This window comes from Salvelinus alpinus, chromosome 13, assembly GCF_045679555.1.
Source record: "Salvelinus alpinus chromosome 13, SLU_Salpinus.1, whole genome shotgun sequence".
Taxonomy (NCBI): domain Eukaryota; kingdom Metazoa; phylum Chordata; class Actinopteri; order Salmoniformes; family Salmonidae; genus Salvelinus; species Salvelinus alpinus.
Genome location: NC_092098.1, coordinates 5535815 through 5556129, shown reverse-complemented (window position 1 = coordinate 5556129; position 20315 = coordinate 5535815). Strand labels below are relative to the sequence as shown.

General features: G+C 48.2%; 1 protein-coding gene across 3 annotated transcripts in view; it reads left to right on the top strand.

Annotated features, from left to right (window-relative positions):
- Positions 1-804: 804 nt before the first annotated feature.
- Positions 805-20315, top strand: part of LOC139536853 (LHFPL tetraspan subfamily member 6 protein) — a 65986-nt gene continuing 46475 nt past the window's right edge. The window contains exons 1-2 of one of the 3 annotated variants that reach the window (XM_071337538.1): positions 805-956; positions 19597-20101. In XM_071337538.1, coding sequence (XP_071193639.1) covers positions 19717-20101 — 385 coding nt within the window. In that variant the 5' untranslated portion in view covers positions 805-956; positions 19597-19716. Of the gene's footprint in view, positions 957-18695; positions 19115-19596; positions 20102-20315 lie in introns of those variants that run through there. The other 2 variants (XM_071337537.1, XM_071337536.1) reach the window with 2 other exon arrangements.

Here is a 20315-nt window from a genome sequence, read left to right as displayed (position 1 = left end):
GGCGCTGCTGTTATGTGTAGCTTGGTTTGGTACTCCGTTGTACGAGTGAGGCGTTCGAGCTGATCAATTTGCCTTTCAAAGTGTGTTGCATTATGGTTATAAATATTGTCAGATTTGCGACTACATGTTGACTGCATGAACGTTTACAAAAATCAAGTGATCAAAGGCCATGCAGTTTTTGATGAAGTCGCATTCAAGTCGCTGCAGTTGATCTCACCAACTGCACCATGCAGACATCGCCTGCATTGTGGGAGGCACTATTTGTCGACCAATTATTACGGTGTTTTTGTTTGACCCTCGCCAAAGACGTGAAAGAAACAGGAACCAACTTTGCCGCTATTCTTAAACTACAGGTGCCACCAATGAAAGTGATATGAGACCTCTCTAACCATTTAATTGTACACACATTATGTTTTCAGTTCGTGTGTGTGTGATATGGGGGTATAGAAAAGTATTCGACATTTATACAGAAAAACGTTTATAAACAATAGCAGCTATGTTGACACTGCCATGTTGATCGGAGGCTTGTGGTTGGGCTTATACCCTGACTACACCGCTCGCGTCGCGTGCGCAAGCTTTGAAAAATAAATTTAGGAATATATGTTATTAAATTATTGCACCCACACTGCTCGCGCGCACCAATGAGCGTCTGCACTTAGAAGTCATTCCTATTTCTGACGCAGATCGCGCTGAAAGTCCTGCCTCTCCCATCTCCTCATTGGTTTATAGAAGCAGGTACCCAGTGCCATCTCCTCATTGGTTATACCCACGTGGGTGATTGAAAGACGAACTGTTTTGCCAGTTGTCGTGGTAATACTATGAAAGTGTAGATGCCAATCACCATATAAATTCAAAGTTGAAAAAGCCTGGAAGGAGGAGAGATGACTAGAAACAGATTCGGTTGACCGTTTTATGTGTGGATTAATTGTCGGAGTAGAGGACCTTGTGCATTTCAGGTAAAATAACAACTCAAATGTTTATATCCCAGACAAATTAGCTAGCAACATCAAGCTAGCTAAATAGGACAAATTAGCTAGCAAGTGCAAGCTAACAAGTTAAATTGCCATACATGTTTAATGCTTTTCGACTTGTCCCCAAATTAATGTCATTGGTTCAGAGTTTGTTTTGATATTTTAACCTGCGTGTCGTGATTGCGTTTGGTGTAAGGGGACAATATACATTTATGCCCGATGGCGCACGCACGCAGCCGGTTTGGGCTCCATGTGAGTTAGGCTTACCGCTTGAACACACCCATTGAATATGCACTGAATGGAGAGCTGTATGCAGGCTACCTGATGATGCTGAAGTAAAGACATTCTTATGAACATTACCTTGCTCTTGTATTGTATAATCAGTACATAAAACATCTGCCTTGAAAACACAATTATCTGCATAGTAAAATTAGAATCCCCATTAGCTGCTGCTTCCAAGGCAGCCTCTACTCTTCCTTGGGTCCAAACAGGAACAAAACAAAAGTCTATATCATAAATACAACAATACATTTTTATTTTTTATTTCACCTTTATTTAACCAGGTAGGCTAGTTGAGAACAAGTTCTCATTTGCAACTGTGACCGGGCCAAGATAAAGCATAGCAATTCGACACATACAACAACACAGAGTTACACATGGAATAAACAAAACATACAGTCAATAATACAGTAGAAAAATAAGTCTATATACAATGTGAGCAAATGAGGTGAGACAAGGGAGGTAAAGGCAAAAAAAGGCCATGGTGGTGAGGTAAATACAATATAGCAAGTAAAACACTGGAATGGTAGATTTGCAGTGGAAGAATGTGCAAAGGAGAAATATAAATAATGGGGTGCAAAGGAGCAAAATAAATAAATACAGTAGGGGAAGCTGTAGTTGTTTGGGCTAAATTATAGATGAGCTATGTACAGGTGCAGTAATCTGTGAGCTGCTCTGACAGCTGGTGCTTAAAGCTAGTGAGGGAGCTTCAGGGAGTAGTGAGGGAGTGTTTCCAGCTTCAGAGATTTTTGCAGTTCGTTCCAGTCATTGGCAGCAGAGAACTGGAAGGAAAGACGACCAAAGGAGGAATTGGCTTTGGGGGTGACCAGTGAGATATACCTGCTGAAGCGCGTGCTACGAGTGGGTGCTGCTATGGTGACCAGTGAGCTGAGATAAGGCGGGGCTTTACCTAGCAGAGACTTGTAGATAACCTGTAGCCAGTGGGTTTGGCGATGAGTATGAAGCAAGGGCCAACCAACGAGAGCGTAACAGGTCGCAACGGTGGGTAGTGTATGGGGCTTTGGTGACAAAAGGTGCGGTCTCCGCATGTGTGGGGGGTGGGACAAAGGAGCTATCTGAGGCATGTTGCGCGGGACTAGGGGCTCCGCAGTAAAATAAAACAATGAGAGCTACCCTAAACAACAGTATACAAGGCATATTGATATTAGAGAAGCATAAAACAATCACAGATGTTGATTGGGAGAGCTAAGACAACAACGGGTAAACAGCTAAGACAACAACAACAGGTAAATGGCGATGAATGGGCAGAGAGGGTCAGTTAGCTACACACAGGGCCTGAGTTCGAGGCTGGGGCCGACAGATTAACAAAAGGAAGTACCGTGTTAATGAACAGTCCAGCAGGCATCAGCTGTGTAGCCGAGTGATCATAGGGTCCAATGAGCAGCAGTTTATGAAACCGGGAGCCGTTCAGTAGTCGTTACTACGCTAGGTGAGCGGGAGACACGGCATTCAGAAAGCTAGTGGGCCGGGGCTAGCAGATGGGTCTTCATCGACATCCACGACGCAGTGGCCGGTTGAGAGCACATCGGCCGAATTATGTCAGCAGACCAGTAGACCAGTCGTGATGGATTGGCGGGGCTCCGTGTCGACAAAGGATCCAGGCCAATTGGCAAGAGAGGTATTGTAGTTGGTGTACTTCGTTTGCTAGCTGGGAGATGGGCCTAGGCTAGCTCGAGGCTAACTGGTGCCTGCTTCTGGACAAGGGCATTAGCCACAATAGCCACTCGGTAGCAGCTAGCTCACTGCGATAATCCGGTGTAATGGTCCAGAGCTTGCGGCAGGAATTCGGTGATGTAGTGGAAAAAAACAGTCCGATATGTTCAGGGCGGATATCGAAGACTGGCAAGTATTATCCTGGCTAAAGCAACTGGTGTCTGAGCTAAAGGTAAAGACCGCTAGCAGTGGCTAACATTGACTAAATAGCTAGTAGCTAATTAGCTGGCTAGCTTCTGATGGAGGTTCCAGTTATAAGGTAAAAAAAATAGCACATCCGTACCACATTGGGTGAGGCGGGTTGCAGGAAGGTATATTTAATCCGAAAATGGAATAAAGAAATTGAAATATATTGAAATGTATACAAAAAAAAATGAAAAAAACCTGAATCTTTACACGGGGCAAAAGCAAACACGTCTTACTGCTACGCCATCTTGTGACTAGAATGTTGTTGTAAACAACAGCCAACCTTCCGGGACATAGACATGTCTTATATGGGCAGAAAGCTTAAATTATTGTTAATCTAACTGCAGTGTCCAATTTACAATAGCTATTACAGCGAACAATTTTTTTTGCATTATAATATTGCAAAAAAAAGTATAGAAAATACATGTTTTTTTGTTTGTATTATCTTTTACCAGATCTAATATGTTATATTCTCCTACATCAATTTCACATTTCCACAAACTTCAGAGTGTTTCCTTTCAAATAGTATCAAGAATATGCATATCTTTGCTTCAGATCCTGAGCTACAGGCAGTTAGATTTGGGTATGTCATTTTAGGTGGAAATTGAAAAGGGTAAGATCCTTAAGAGACATAAAGGTCAGTCAATGAAAAAAACTTGTAAAAGTTTCTTCAAGCGCAGTCGCAAAAACCATCAAACGCTAAGATGAAACTGTCTCATGAGGACCGCCACAGGAAAAGAAGAACCAGAGTTACCTCTGCTGCAGAGGATACGTTCATTAGAGTTACCAGCCTCAGGAAATGCAGCCCAAATAAATGCTTCACAGTTCAAGTAACAGACACATCTCAACATCAACTGTTCAGAGGAGACTGCGTGAATCAGGCCTTCATGGTCGAATTGCTGCAAAGAAACCACTACTAAAGGATACCAATAATAAGAAGAGACTTGCTTGGGCCAAGAAACACAAGCAATGGACATTAGACTGGTGGAAATCTGTCCTTTCGTCTGATGAGTCCAAATTTGAGATTTTTGATTCCAACAGCCATGTCTTTGTGAGACGCAGATTAGGTGAGCAGATGATGTCCGCACGTGTGGTTCCCACCTTGAAGCATGGAGGAGGAGGTATGATGGTGTGTAGGTGCTTTTCTAGTGACACCGTCAGTGATTTATTTAGAATTCAAGGCACACTTAACCAGCATGGCTCAGCATGTGGGAACTTTTTCAAGACTGTTGGAAAAGCATTCCAGGTGAAGCTGGTTGACAGAATGCCAAGAGTGTGCAAAGCGGTTGTCTTCTCTATTATTGTCTGAATCCTGGCTTAGGAAGACCACCAAAACCCTGACATTTCCATCCCTAACTACAACATCTTCTGACAAGATAGAACTGCCAAAGGGGGCGGTGTTGCAATCGACTGCAGAGATAGCCTGCAGAGTTCTGTCTTACTATCCAGGTCTGTACCCAAACAATTTGAGCTTCTACTTTTAAAAATCCACTTTTCCAGAAACAAGTCTCTCAACGTTGCCGCTTGCTATAGACCACCCTCTGCCCCCAGCTGTGCCCTGGACACCATATGTGATTTGATTGCCCCCCATCTATCTTCAGAGCTCGTGCTGCTAGGTGACCTAAACTGGGACATGCTTAACACCCCGGCCATCCTACAAGCTAAGCTTCATGCCCTCAATCTCACTTAAATTATCAATGAACCCACCAGGTACAACCCCAAATCCGTAAACACAGGCACCCTCATAGATATCATCCTAACCAACTTGCCCTCCAAATACACCTCTGCTGTTTTCAACCAAGATCTCAGCGATCACTGCCTCATTGCCTGCATCCGTAATGGGTCTGTGGTCAAACGACCACCCCTCATCACTGTCAAACGTTTTCTAAAACACTTCAGTGAGCAGGCCTTTCTAATCGACCTGGCCCGGGTATCCTGGAAGGATATTGACCTCATCCCGTCAGTAGAGGATAACTGGTTATTCTTTAAAAGTGCCTTTCTCGCCATGTTAAATAAGCATGCCCCATTCTAAAAATGTTGAACCAGGAACAGATATAGACCTAGGTTGTCTCCAGACCTGACTGCCCTTGACCAGCATAAAAACATCCTGTAGCGTACTGCATTAGCATCGAATAGCCCCCGTGATATGCAACTTTTCAGGGAAGCTAGGAACCAATATACACAGGCAGTTAGGAAAGCTAAGGCTAGCTTTTTCAAGCAGAAATGTTCATCCTGTAGCACAAACTCAAAAAGGTTCTGGGACACTAAAGTCCATGGAGAATAAGAGCACCTCCTCCCAGCTTCCCACTGCACTGCGGCTAGGAAACACTGTCACCACCGATAAATCCACTATAATTGAGAATTTCAATAAGCATTTTTCTACGGCTGGTCATGCTTTCACCTGGCTACCCCAACCCTGATCAACAGCCCTGCACCCCCCACAGCAACTCGCCCAAGCCTCCACCATTTCTCCTTCACCCAAATCCAGATAGCTGATGTTCTGAAAGAGCTGCAAAATCTGGACCCCTACAAATCAGCTGGGCTAGACAATCTGGAAACTCTCTTTCTAAAAATGATCTGCCGAAATCGTTGCAACCCCTATTACTAACCTGTTCAACCTCTCTTTCATATCGTCTGAGATTCCAAAAGTTTGGAAAGCTGCCGCGGTCATCCCCCTCTTCAAAGGGGGAGACCCTCTAGACCCAAACTGCTATAGACCTATATCCATCCTACCCTGCCTTTCTAAGGTCTTCGAAAGCCAAGTTAACAAACAGATTACCAACCATTTCGAATTCCACCGTACCTTCTCTGCTATACAATCTGGTTTCAGAGCTGGTCATGGGTGCACCTCAGCCATGCTTAAGGTCCTAAACGATATCATAACCGCTATCGATAAGAGACATTACTGTGCAACCGTATTCATCGACCTGGCCAAGGCTTTCGACTCTGTTAATCACCACATTCTTATCGGCAGACTCAACAGCCTTGGTTTCTCAAATGATTGCCTCGCCTGGTTCACCAACTACTTCTCTGATATAGTTCAGTGTGTCAAATCGGAGGGCCTGTTGTCCGGACCTCTGGCAGTCTCTATGGGGGTGCCACAGGGTTCAAATATCGGGCCGACTCTCTTCTCTGTATACATCAATGATGTCGCTCTTGCTGCGGGTGATTGTTTGATCCACCTCTACGTAGACGACACCATTCTGTATACATCTGGCCCTTCTTTGCACACTGTGTTAACAAACCTCCAAACGAGCTTCAATGTCATACAACACTATTTCTGTGGCCTCCAACTGCTCTTAAATGCTAGTAAAACTAAATGCATGCTCTTCAACCGATCACTGCCCGTACCCGCCCGCCCGACTAGCATCACTACTCTACAAATACCTAGGTGTCTAGTTAGACTGTAAACTCTCCTCCCAGACTCACATCAAGCATCTCCAATCCAAAATGAAATATAGAATCGGCTTCCTATTTCGCAACAAAGTCTCCTTCACTCATGCTGCCAAACATACCCTCGTAAAACTGACTATCCTACCGATCCTCGACTTCGGCGATGTCATTTACAAAATAGCCTCCAACACTCTACTCAGCAAATTAGATTTAGTCTATCACAGTGCCATCCGTTTTGTCACCAAAGCCCCATATACTACCTACCACTGCGACCTGTATGCTCGTTGGCTGGTCCTGGCTACATATTCGTTGCTAAACCCACTGGCTCCAGGTCATCTATAAGTCTTTGCTAGGTAAAGCTCTGCCTTATCTCAGCTCACTGGTCACCATAGCAGCACCCACCCGTAGCACGTGCTCCAGCAAGTATATCTCACTGGTCACCCCCAAAACCAATTCCTCCTTCGACCGCCTTTCCTTCCAGTTCTCTGCTGCTAATGACTGGAACGAATTGCAAAAATCACTGAAGTTGGAGACTCATATCTCCCTCACTAACTTTAAGCATCAGCTGTCAGAGCAGCTTACAGATCGCTGCAGCTGTACACAGCCCATATGTAAATAGCCCATCCAACCAACTACCTACCTCATCCCATTTTTGTTTTTCTGCTCTTTTGCACACCAGTATTTCTACTTGCACATCCTCATCTGCACATCTATCACTCCAGTGTAAATTGCTAAATTGTAATGACTTTGCCACTATGGCCTATTTATTGCCTTACCTCCTTACTTCATTTGCACACACTATATACAGATATTTCTATTGTGTTATTGACTGTACGTTTGTTTATCCCATGTGTAACTCTGTGTTGTTTTTGTCGCACTGCTTTGCTTTATCTTGGCCAGGTCGCAGTTGTAAATGAGAACTTGTTCTCAACTGACCTACCTGGTTAAATAAAGGTTACATTTTAAAAAAATATATAAAAAAACATTATCGCATATTGAGTAGCAATTGGCCCGATTTCGGGACACCGATCCAGCAGTAATGATGGACTGTAATTTCTCTTTGCTTATTTGAGCTGTTCTCTCGGGGTGGCAGAGTAGCCTAGTGGTTAGAGTGTTGGACCGGAAGGTTGCAAGTTCAAATCCCTGAGCTGACAAGGTACAAATCTGTCGTTCTGCCCCTGAACAAGGCAGTTAACCCACAGTTCCTAGGCCATCATTGAAAATAAAAATTTGTTCTTAACTGACTGTTCTAGTTAAATAAAAAATATGGACTTGGTCTTTTACAAAATATGGCTATCTTCGGTATACCATCCCTACCTTGTCGCAACACAATTGATTGGCTCAAACACATTAAGAAGGAAATAAATTCCAAAAATGTACTTTTAACAAGGAAAGGGGATACCTAGTCAGTTGTTCAACTGAAATGTGTATTCTGCATTTAACCTCTGAATCAGAGAGGTGCGGGGGGCTGCCTTAATCGACATTCACGTCTTTGGTGCCCGGGGAACAGTGGGTTAATGCCTTGCTCAGGGGCAGAACGACAAGTTTTTACCTTGTCACCTCAGGTTTTGAACACCTGTTAATTTAAATGTATTCCAGGTGACTACCTCATGAAGCTGGATGAAAGAATGCCAAGAGTGTGCAAAGCTGTCGTCAAGGCAAAGGGTGGCTACTTTGAAGATTCTCAAATATAAAATATATTTTGATTTGTTTAACACTTTTTCGGTTACTACACGATTCAATGTGTTATTTCCTAGTTTTGATGTCTTCACCATTATTCTACAATGTAGAATATAGAAGTAGTAGGTGTAGGTGAGTGGGTAGGTGTGTCCAAACTTTTGACTGGTACTGTATATAGCCTATCATAATTGATCTAATAGGCCTATATTTAGATCATTGACAGTTTCAAGAGAGGGAGAATCCACCCATGAATATATTCAGAGTGCCTCAGATCAGCTGCTTTGCGCATGCAGGAGTGTTTCTGAGTTGCCTCTCCTCCCACCCCTGCTTCATTGTTTATACCTATAATTTACTTTCACTTGCCCACTGTGCAATGTACGATTAGCCTACAGGTTAGGGTACTCAATCTAGTGTGCCGCTATAGGTTTATAATGAGCTGCAAAATAGCGGTGTTGTAGCTAATTTGGAGAGCAGTTTGACATGGGACACTGTTGGTAAAGCACCATGGATAAGGTCGGTAATAGTTGCCATTATGCACAGATTATTTACAAGGTGTTCGCCTAGGCTACACAGTAGAACGTTCTATGGCGAATTCGGAGGCAGACTGAAAGGGACTCAATCCCAGTTCTTTTCGCATTCAGTGACAGTGCCCAAAACGATTTTTGTTTGTGCTCTTAACCCACCATCGCGGTTAGAAGAGTGTATGCCTTTAGTCTGACATTAACAGGGGTAAACTTGCGGTATGCGTGCGTGTACATGCGAGTTATTGGATCATTAGATTGATAAGCGTGAGTGGACAGTGATGCCTGTTTGAACGAGTGTATTAGATAATTAGATTGATGGCCATTAGTTTTATATTCCCCTACTTTCAGCCTAGTCTCATAGACCAAACGTAACATAGTAAATGTATATCCGGAATACTGAAATTAATATATTTCGTTTGTATGGTTACATAAAACAGATGGTTATATAATGCAAAACAAAAGTAGGGTGGTTGGTCAGGCGTACCAAAAGTTACCAAGTTCGAATCTCATCACGGACAACTTTTTTTTGCTAACTAGCAACTTTTCAACTACTTACTACTTTTTAGATACATTGCAACTACTTACCATGTTAGCTGACCCTTCCCCTAACCCTAACTTTAACCCTTTTAGCTAACCCTAACCCTAACCTTAACCCTTTTCGCTAACATTTCTCCTAACCTTAACCTTTTAACCTAACTCCTAAACTTAACCCTAACCCCTAGTCTAGCTAACGTTAGCCACCTAGCTAAAATATCATATCATGCGTTTTGCAAATTAGTAACATATTGTGCATCTTGCAGATTTGTAACCTATAATACGAATTGTAATTTTTAACATATCATATAAAATGGGTGATGGACATCCACAAATTAATACATACCATACAAAACGTAACATATCATACTAAATGAAGTTTCTCAGATTTACGTACAGAATAATAAGAAATGCTCTGGGACTAGGTTGCGATCAACCAACCTCCTTTCATATTTGCCTTAAGTATCAAATCAAATTTTATTTGTCACATACACATGGTTAGCAGATGTTAATGCGAGTGTAGCGAAATGCTTGTGCTTCTAGTTCCGACAATGCAGTAATAACCAACAAGTAATCTAACCTAACAATTCCACAACTACTACCTTATACACACAAGTGTAAAGGGATAAAGAATATGTACATAAAGATATATGAATGAGTGATGGTACAGAACGGCATAGGCAAGATGCAGTAGATGGTATAGAGTACAGTATATACATATGAGATGAGTAATGTAGGGTATATAAACATAAAGTGGCATAGTTTAAAGTGGCTAGTGATACATGTATTACATAAAGATGGCAAGATGCAGTAGATGATATAGAGTACAGTATATACATATACATATGAGATGAGTAATGTAGGGTATGTAAAGATTATATTAAGTGGCATTGTTTAAAGTGGCTAGTGATACATTTTTACATACATTTCCATCAATTCCCATTATTAAAGTGGCTGGAGTTGAGTCAGTATGTTGGCAGCAGCCACTAAATATTAGTGGTGGCTGTTTAACAGTCTGATGGCCTTGAGATAGAAGCTGTTTTTCAGTCTCTCGGTCCCTGCTTTGATGCACCTGTACTGACCTCGCCTTCTGGATGATAGCGGGGTGAACAGGCAGTGGCTCGGGTGGTTGTTGTCCTTGATGATCTTTATGGCCTTCCTGTGACATCGGGTGGTGTAGGTGTCCTGGAGGGCATGTAGTGTGCCCCCGGTGATGCGTTGTGCAGACCTCACTACCCTCTGGAGAGCCTTACGGTTGTGGGCGGAGCAGTTGCCGTACCAGGCAGTGATACAGCCCGACAGGATGCTCTCGATTGTGCATCTGTAGAAGTTTGTGAGTGCTTTTGGTGACAAGCCAAATTTCTTCAGCCTCCTGAGGTTGAAGAGGCACTGCTGCGCCTTCTTCACAACGCTGTTTGTGTGGGTGGACCAATTCAGTTTGTCCGTGATGTGTACGCCGAGGAACTTAAAACTTACTACCCTCTCCACTACTGTCCCGTCGATGTGGATAGGGGGGTGCTCCCTCTGCTGTCTCTTGAAGTCCACAATCATCTCTTTTGTTTTGTTGACGTTGAGTGTGAGGTTATTTTTCTGACACCACACTCCGAGGGCCCTCACCTCCTCCCTGTAGGCCGTCTCGTCGTTGTTGGTAATCAAGCCTACCATTGTAGTGTCGTCCGCAAACTTGATGATTGAGTTGGAGGCGTGCATGTCCACGCAGTCGTGGGTAAACAGGGAGTACAGGAGAGGGCTCAGAGAGCACCCTTGTGGGGCCCCAGTGTTGAGGATCAGCGGGGTGGAGATGTTGTTACCTACCCTCACCACCTGGGGGCGGATCGTCAGGAAGTCCAGTACCCAGTTGCACAGGGCGGGGTCGAGACCCAGGGTCTCGAGCTTGATGACGAGTTTGGAGGGTACTATGGTGTTAAATGCTGAGCTGTAGTCGATGAACAGCATTCTCACATAGGTATTCCTCTTGTCCAGATGGGTTAGGGCAGTGTGCAGTGTGATTGTGATTGCGTCGTCTGTGGACCTATTGGGTCGGTAAGCAAATTGAAGTGGGTCTAGGGTGTCAGGTAGGGTGACTGACGAATCAGCGTATTCGGCAATGTTGTTGTTGGACGCAATGCGGAACATATCCCAATCCACGTGATCGAAGCAGTCTTGAAGCGTGGAATCAGATTGGTCGGACCAGCGTTGAACAGACCTGAGCGCGGGAGCTTCTTGTTTTAGTTTCTGTTTGTAGGCTGGAAGCAACAAAATGGAGTTGTGGTCAGCTTTTCCGAAAGGAGGGCGGGGGAGGGCCTTATATGCATCGCGGAAGTTAGAATAACAACGATCCAGGGTTTTACCAGCCCTGGTAGCACAATCGATATGCTGATAGAATTTAGGGAGTTTTGTTTTCAGATTAGCCTTGTTAAAATTCCCAGCTACAATGAATGCAGCCTCAGGGTGTGTGGTTTCCAGTTTACATAGAGTCAGATAAAGTTCGTTCAGGGCCATCGATGTGTCTGCTTGGGGGGGAATATATACGGCTGTGATTATAATCGAAGAGAATTCCCTTGGTATATAATGCGGTCGACATTTGATTGTAAGGAATTCTAGGTCAGGTGAACAGAATGACTTGAGTTCCTGTATGTTGTTATGATCACACCACGTCTCGTTAATCATAAGGCATACCCCCCCGCCCCTCTTCTTACCAGAAAGACGTTTGTTTCTGTCGGCGCGATGCGTGAAGAAACCAGCTGGCTGCACCGACTCCGTTAGCGTCTCTCGAGTGAGCCATGTTTCCGTGAAGCAAAGAATGTTACAGTCTCTGAGATCTCTCTGGAATGCTACCCTTGCTCGGATTTCATCAACCTTGTTGTCAAGAGACTGGACATTGGCGAGTAGTATGCTAGGGAGTGGAGCGCGGTGTGCCCTTCTCCGGAGCCTGACCAGAAGACCGTTTCGTTTGCCCCTTTTACGGCGTCGTTGTTTAGGGTCGCCGGCTGGGATCCGATCCATTGTACTGGGTGGAAGGCAAAACACAGGATCCGCTTCGGGAGAGTCATATTCCTGGTCGTAATGATAGTGAGTTGACGTTGCTCTTATATTCAGTAGTTCCTCCCGACTGTATGTAATGAAACCTGGGTAAAGATTACCTGGGGTACCAATGTAAGAAATAACACGTAAAAAAACAAAATACTGCATAGTTTCCTAGGAACGCGAAGCGAGGCGGCCATCTCTGTCGGCGCCGGAAGTAGAAGTAACCGTCTTATGTAACCATACCAAATGTAACATATTGTAGCGACCCGCACAGACAGCTGTGTGTTATGTGTTAGGCTAGTAGGTGGTTGTGTTCGCGGGGTCCGACATGTCAGTCAACCTGCTATCTGCCAATCACGGGAATGCCTGGAATGTTCTGATGCCGGGCATCCTGGTGGTTGGCGGAGTGGCGTGGAGGGGGGTTGGGCAGGGGGATGGAGCATTGGAAGTTAAGACCAGGTTTTGCCTTTGTTCTTTCTCTTACGTCTGGGCTCCACAAGAGAAGGTCACGATTGGCTTGTGTGTTATCTTTCACTTATTTGGCGTGGGCTACGGCCAAACAGTAGCCTGTGTAAAGTTGGTTTAATAAACCGTCCATTCGTAAACTCAATCCTCTGTCTGGACAGTTGTTCTTTTATGATCTAGTCAGGTCATTACATTGGTGTCAGAAGTAAAAACGTTGATAAAAGTTAGCCAGCTAGCTAGCTGACTTCTGTGGCTAGCTACCGTAGGTGAGAACGGGGGTTGAAAATGCTTCGAGGGAATCCGAAAGTGAAGGTGGAGGTAGGGGAAGATTATGGCCAAGGAGATACGTGTGAATGGACGTCGGAGGTTCTGGCTGAGGAGATCGCCAGGGCGTCGGAGCGCAGAGGCCGCTTGAGGGAGGACGCTAGAGTGATGGCGGCTGAAGCGGGCATGAGCGCCTCGTCGACTGTGTTTCGCGCGGATTCTGGTGGGCGGGCCGAAGTGGTGACGTCGACGCGGCGGGACGAGGAATCTGGGGCTCAGGATGTAAACAAACATGGCGGCGCCCAGTTCCCGGCTGCGTCCGTATCTGTTAAGACCCCGAAGTATTCCGGTAAGGCGGATTGGGAAGCTTTTCATGCTCAGTTTGAACTGTTAGCTCATTTTAGGGGGTGGTCGGATGAAGAAAGGGCACTGCAGTTGGCTTTATGCCTCACGGATGAAGCTCTGTCCTGTTTGATATTGATTAGCCCCGAGGACAGACATGATTATGGCGCTTTAGTGGGAGCACTGAGGAGGCGCTATGGACAGTGTGTACAGCCCGGGCTACTGCGCTCCGAACTGAGTAATAGACGCAGGCAGCCAGGAGAGCCTCTACGGGTGTTAGCTAATGACATTGAGAGCCTCTCTCGGCGGGCATATGCTCACATGCCCCCCTCCGTGCAGAGCGAGCTAGCACGGGACCAGTTCATACAGGCGCTCTCTCCTACGGAGCTGCGCATACAGACCCAGCTGGCTCATCCTGAGTCATTGCAGATAGCCTTGGAGATGGCTTTGGAGAGGGAGCTGGTGTGGGCTGGGACTTCAGCTGGGGCTTTGGTGGGGGTGCAGGGAGACACACCCTCTGTGCGAGCTGGGGGGCAGAGCAGCCCGGAGCCGGAAAAGCCTGCATGGGTGGCTGAAATGACAGAACTCATTCGTGCTGTGTCGCTACAGGCGGCACAAAACACACACCCTGGTCCCAGGGTCTGCTGGGGTTGTGGCCAGCCAGGCCATCTGCGCCGAAATTGCCCCATGTCCCCCAGAGCTCAGGGAAACGGCTCGGGGTCCGCATAGACCGGGTAGTGCGGACCCCTGGCTTTCTATCCCAACCACCATCATCTTCAGGGGGAGCCCACCGGCACAAACGGGGAAGCAAGGCTCCACTTCCCCCAGAAGCAGACGAGAGCAAGCGAATGGAGCCTGTTGTTGTGGTGGGCCGGACCTGTGTTGGGGACTTTTGTCATGTCCCTGTCACTGTGGAGGGTGTGCCCTGCTCCGCCCTGGTGGACACTGGGTCCACAGTAACCCTGGTGAGGCCAGATATTGTGCCAGGTTGGACTCAGTGTGAGCCTACAACTGTGCAGCTCCGCACAGTCACAGGTGAGCTGGCACCCATGAAAGGGAAGGGAATAATGACTCTGACAGTAGGGGGCAGGACTGTGCGTCATCCTGTGTGGGTGGCGGCTGTGCAGGACCCTTGTATCCTGGGGTTGGACTTTCTTAGGAGCACAGGCTGCCAGTTAGACCTAAATAGGGGCACACTGAGCTTCCAGGGAGGGCCGGAAGTCACCATGGCCCCCCCTAATGTCACATTCACTCAACCCAACAAACCCTTTACTCCAACAGTTAAAGCAGCAGAGACTCATGGCTGCCCCCCCTCCCCCACAGCTGTGTGTGACTTTTCCCCAGCCCCCCTGTCACCTACTGCGGTGTGTTACATTCCCCCAGCTACCTCCATGACACAGCCCTCTGTGAGCCCAGGCCGCGCCCCCCCAGCCCAGCTACCCCAGATGGGAGAGGAGAGGACACTGTCTGCAGTGAGGGAGATATGGGGGAGGAACTGTGTTGGTCTTGACCCCGAGCAGCAGGAACGGTTGTGGCAGTTGCTGTTTGAATTCAGAGACAGCTTTGCGCTGAGTGAGGAAGAGGTGGGTCAGACTCATCTGGTGCAGCATGAGATCGACACAGGTGATGCTCGACCCATCAAGATGCGTCCCCGCCGTATCCCGCTGGCACGCCAGGAGGCGGCAGACAAGGCTGTGTTGGAGATGCAGCGGGCAGACTTCATTGAGCCCTCAGACAGCCCCTGGGCGGCGCCAGTCGTCATGGTTCCGAAGAAGGGGGGCAAGCTGAGGTTCTGTGCGGACTACAGGCGGCTGAATGAGGTAACCAGGAAGGACTCATACCCCATACCACGTATCGATGAGTCGCTGGACCTGGTTAGGGGGTCCTCCTGGTTCTCCTCACTAGACCTCCGCAGTGGCTACTGGCAGGTGCCCCTCTCCCCAGAGGCCAGAGCCAAAACTGCATTCTCCACTAACAGAGGACACTGGCAGTTCAAGGTCCTGTGCTTTGGCCTGTGCAACGCTCCAGCTACTTTTGAGCGTTTGATGGACAGGGTGCTGGATGGCATCCCCAGACAGCAGTGTCTGGTATACCTCGATGACATCCTGGCCCATGGCAGCTCCTTCCAGTCAGCCCTGGGGGCGCTACGGCGTGTGCTGGAGAGGGTGGCTGCCGCAGGTCTGAAGCTCCACCCCGAGAAGTGCCACTTCATGAGGAGAGAGGTGTCCTTCTTGGGCCACCGAGTGGGGAAGGAGGGGATCAGCACCATGGAGGACAAGGTAGGGGCTGTCAGAGACTGGCCCACCCCCACCGACCAGCGTCAGCTGAAGAGCTTCCTTGGCCTGGCCTCGTACTACAGGAGGTTTGTACGGGGCTTCTCAAGCGTTGCTGCTCCACTGAACCGCCTGCTGCCGAAGGACAAAGCTTTCACTTGGACAGTGGAGTGTGAGGAGGCGTTCAACACCCTCAAACGTGCACTGATCGAGGCCCCCGTGCTCGCCCCCCCTGACCTCACCTTGCCCTTTATCCTGGACACAGACGCGAGCAATGTGGGCATGGGTGGGGTGCTGGCCCAGGTGGGGCCAGCGGGGGAGAGAGTGGTGGCGTACTTCAGCAAAACATTTGACAAACATGAGCGCCGCTACTGTGTCACCCGGCGGGAGCTCTTGGCTGTTGTGGCTTCCGTCAAACACTTCAAGTACTACCTGGGTGGTCTGCCCTTTACTGTAAGGACTGACCACTCTGCTCTCCAGTGGCTCATGTCTTTCAGAGAGCCAGAGGGGCAGGTGGCACGCTGGTTGGAGGAGCTTCAGCCGTATGACTTCACAGTGGTGCACAGGGCAGGGGCACGCCACTCCAACGCCGACGCCATGTCCCGTCGGCCCTGTACTGCAGACGGCTGCCGCCACTGCGAACGGAGAGAGGGACGGGAGAGAGAGCTGTGTGCAGAGGGGGTCTGTGCCACAGTATGTCGGGCGAGCGGGCCTGTCTGCTGTGAGCTGCAGACTGTCGACGTGGCTGAATGGCGGCAGCAGCAGGGACGGGACACAGACCTACAGCCAGTGCTACAGTGGGTAGAGGCGCAGGTGAGGCCACCATGGGAAGAGGTGACAGCGCTCTCACTCGCGACCAAAGGGTTGTGGTCAAAGTTTGAGAGACTGCGGCTGGCTGATGGCGTGCTACAGCGGGCATGGAAGGAGTCAGCTACGGGAGAGGAGAGGTGGCAGGTGGTGGTCCCAAAAGCATTGCGGGAGGCTGTGCTCCAGAGTACTCATGGCGGGGTGGGGACTGGACACTTTGGGGTCACAAAAACACTGCGCCGTCTCCGTCAGGGCTTCTACTGGGGGCAGCACAAGAGGGATGTGGAGGACTTTTGTCGCCGCTGTGACAACTGCACAGCGAGAAAGGGCCCCCCGGGCCGCTCTCATGCTCAGCTCCAACAGTTCCCAGTGGGGGCTCCCATGGAGAGGGTGGGAGTGGATGTAGTTGGGCCGTTCCCCACCACAGACAGTGGAAACCGCTGGGTGCTCACGGCCATGGACTATTTCACAAAATGGCCCGAGGCCTATGCTCTGCCTGACCAGGAGGCAGAGACCATCGTCGACGCCCTGACAGCGGGGATGTTCAGCAGGTTTGGAGCTGCAGAGTCCATCCACAGCGACCAGGGCAGAAACTTTGAGTCCCGTGTGTTCGCCACCATGTGTGAGAGGCTGGGTATGCACAAGACCCGCACTACTCCTCTCCATCCTCAAAGTGATGGCCTTGTAGAGCGCTTCAATAAAACGCTTGGACAGCAGCTGGCCATCGTCTCTTCCAAACACCAGCGTGACTGGGACAAGCACCTGCCTATGGTCCTCATGGCATGCCGCTCCGCTGTCCAAGACTCCACCTCCTGCACGCCTGCCCTCCTCATGCTGGGGAGAGAGATCCGCACCCCTGCGGAGATGGCGTTTGGTCGGCCCCTGGATAGCCCTCATGTTCCCCCGGGGCCGGAGTATGCCCGGAGACTCCAGGACCGCCTGGAGACAGCCCACACCTTCGCCAGAGAGCAGCTGGTGAATGCAGGTGTGAGGCAGAAGAGGAACTATGACGTGCACACCCGGGGAAGGCACTTTGTGGCTGGGGAGCTGGTCTGGGTCTACAGCCCGCTAAGGAAAAAAGGCAGATGCCCCAAGTTGGACAGTCACTGGGTGGGACCCTGCAGTGTCCTGGAGAGGGTAGGGGAGGTTGTTTACCGGGTGCAGCTTCCTCCCAGGGGGAGAAAGGTGGCACTGCACCGGGACAGGTTAGCCCCATACAGAGGGGCCTCTTCTCCCCAAACCCCAGGAACCCCCACAATTCCCCTCTCTGGCAATGCCATTCTCCAGGCACCCACCCCCAGGTGCCGCAGACAAGGCTCCAGACAGCCCACTCCCCCTGTCTCCCCCCCTGTGTCACCGCGTGGTTCCCCAGAGCCACGGACTGTATTACCCGTTCCCGCTTCCTTGTCCCCCATATCCCTGCCTTCATCCCCTGGTTCCCAGAGGGGCACTCTGCGACCATCACGGCCACGCAGGCAAAGGAGACCTCCGGGTCGCTTCAGAGACTTTGTTTGTTCCCTCGGGGACGAGGGACTTTGTGGTGGGGGGGCTGTGTAGCGACCCGCACAGACAGCTGTGTGTTATGTGTTAGGCTAGTAGGTGGTTGTGTTCGCGGGGTCCGACATGTCAGTCAACCTGCTATCTGCCAATCACGGGAATGCCTGGAATGTTCTGATGCCGGGCATCCTGGTGGTTGGCGGAGTGGCGTGGAGGGGGGTTGGGCAGGGGGATGGAGCATTGGAAGTTAAGACCAGGTTTTGCCTTTGTTCTTTCTCTTACGTCTGGGCTCCACAAGAGAAGGTCACGATTGGCTTGTGTGTTATCTTTCACTTATTTGGCGTGGGCTACGGCCAAACAGTAGCCTGTGTAAAGTTGGTTTAATAAACCGTCCATTCGTAAACTCAATCCTCTGTCTGGACAGTTGTTCTTTTATGATCTAGTCAGGTCATTACAATATTATATACATTTGATTGTCCCGGATTTACTGTGTTACGTATAGTCTGAGACCAAGCTGTTCGTTTTTGCCTTAAATAACCTTTTGTCTCATGTAACCATACCAAATGTAACGTGCAGTATACTAAATTGATTGTTCCGGATTTAAATGTCCTATGTTACGTCTAGTCTATGAGACCAAGCTGCAACCGCAGTCGGCAAACAGGAACCAACCCACATTCTGCTGCTCACAGAATAATTGTGTTCAAGCCGACGTCGTCGTCACTCACTTCGAAGCCAAGGAATGTTTCTCTGGTCGCTGCATTGGGACAGAGGTGTTTTCAGTTTCCCGTTAACTCCAGAACGCGGACTGCTTTGCCTACAGTAACTGAGCGAGTTTGACATATTGGATATTTTATTTTCGATAAACGAGAGCTGTACCGACGGCGGGCACTTTATTGAACTCGTGTTGCTCTGCATTTTAGCAATTAGATTGAACTTTGAAATCCACCTCTCACCTACACGTTTGGGATCACGTTGAGGAATTGAAACGTAAGATCTTTGAAAACTTTCCCTTGCATTACAAGAATAGAATAGAATGCTCGACACAATGTCTGTTTGCTTCGAAATTAAGCGCCTATGGTGCTGAGATGAAAGGAAATAGGGAATATCTATGAACACGAGGGACATCTATGCCTGAGAGGTAATATTTTTTTTTATTTAGCAACTTTTGATATGGAAACAAACACTGCAGACTTGTCAGGCCATTACATTCTAAAAATAGCCTTGATTGCCTTGGGTTATTATTAGTAGGCTAAGGCTTAGCACGTCTGAATTTTAAATCTCATATGCAGCTATTATAATTATTACCTATGTAAATAATTGCATGCATGTATTGTTAAAATGAGTCACCCGTTGCAATTAAGGGCACACGAACAAAGTCAAGAGTTGCCACTTGCATTACTTAATAGCACTGTTAAGTCTTAGCCCAAATTGTAAAGATGTTTTGCAATTGTGAGGTCCATAGTTTATGATCCCTTAATCTGTTGTTATTCCCCATGGGGTACTAACCTTCATGTATCCAGTGACAGTATAGTTGTTTTTCCTGTCTGTACCTCAAATCCAACTCTCTCTTTCTCTCTCTCTTTCTCTCTCTCTCTTTCTCTTTCTCTTTCTCTCTCTCAGCCTGGACATTATTCACCAACAACAGAGCTGCTGATAAAAAGCAAGCAACTTCTGTGGGATAAAAAAAACAATTTTTGGGGGGGGGTCATCGTTGTTGCTGGTCACAGGAGATACTGAAATATGGGTTCTAGCCTGACATGTGCGGGCGTGGTGTGGGCTCTGCTCTCCTTCCTGTGTGCGGCGGCCTCGTGTGTGGGTTTCTTTATGCCATACTGGCTCCTAGGGTCCCAGATGGGTAAACCCGTCTCCTTCGGGACCTTCCGGCGGTGCTCGTACCCGGTGCGTGATGAGGTTCACCAGGCCACGGTGATGCTGGAGCAGTGTGGGCGTTACGCCTCGTTTCAGGGCATCCCCAGTCTGGAGTGGAGGATCTGTACGGTGGTGACAGGGGTGGGCTGTGGCCTGCTGCTCCTGGTGTCCCTCACGGCCCTGATGGGCTGCTGTGTGTCTGACCTCATCTCCAGGACCATTGGACGAGTGGCCGGGGGCATCCAGTTTGTAGGGGGTAAGTTAAAATCATTATGCGCTGTTGTTTTTTAAGTGATTTGAAGATTGGATGGGTGGAAGGAAGGATGGATGGGTGGATACAATAATGAGTAGACTGACTCCTCCACCAATGGGTGTAGAATGTTATCGTTGAATGATTTAATAGAATGGAGCTGGGCTGAACAATGACTCCACAACGTTCATTTTTGGTTTCACCGTTTGTCTTATTTTTT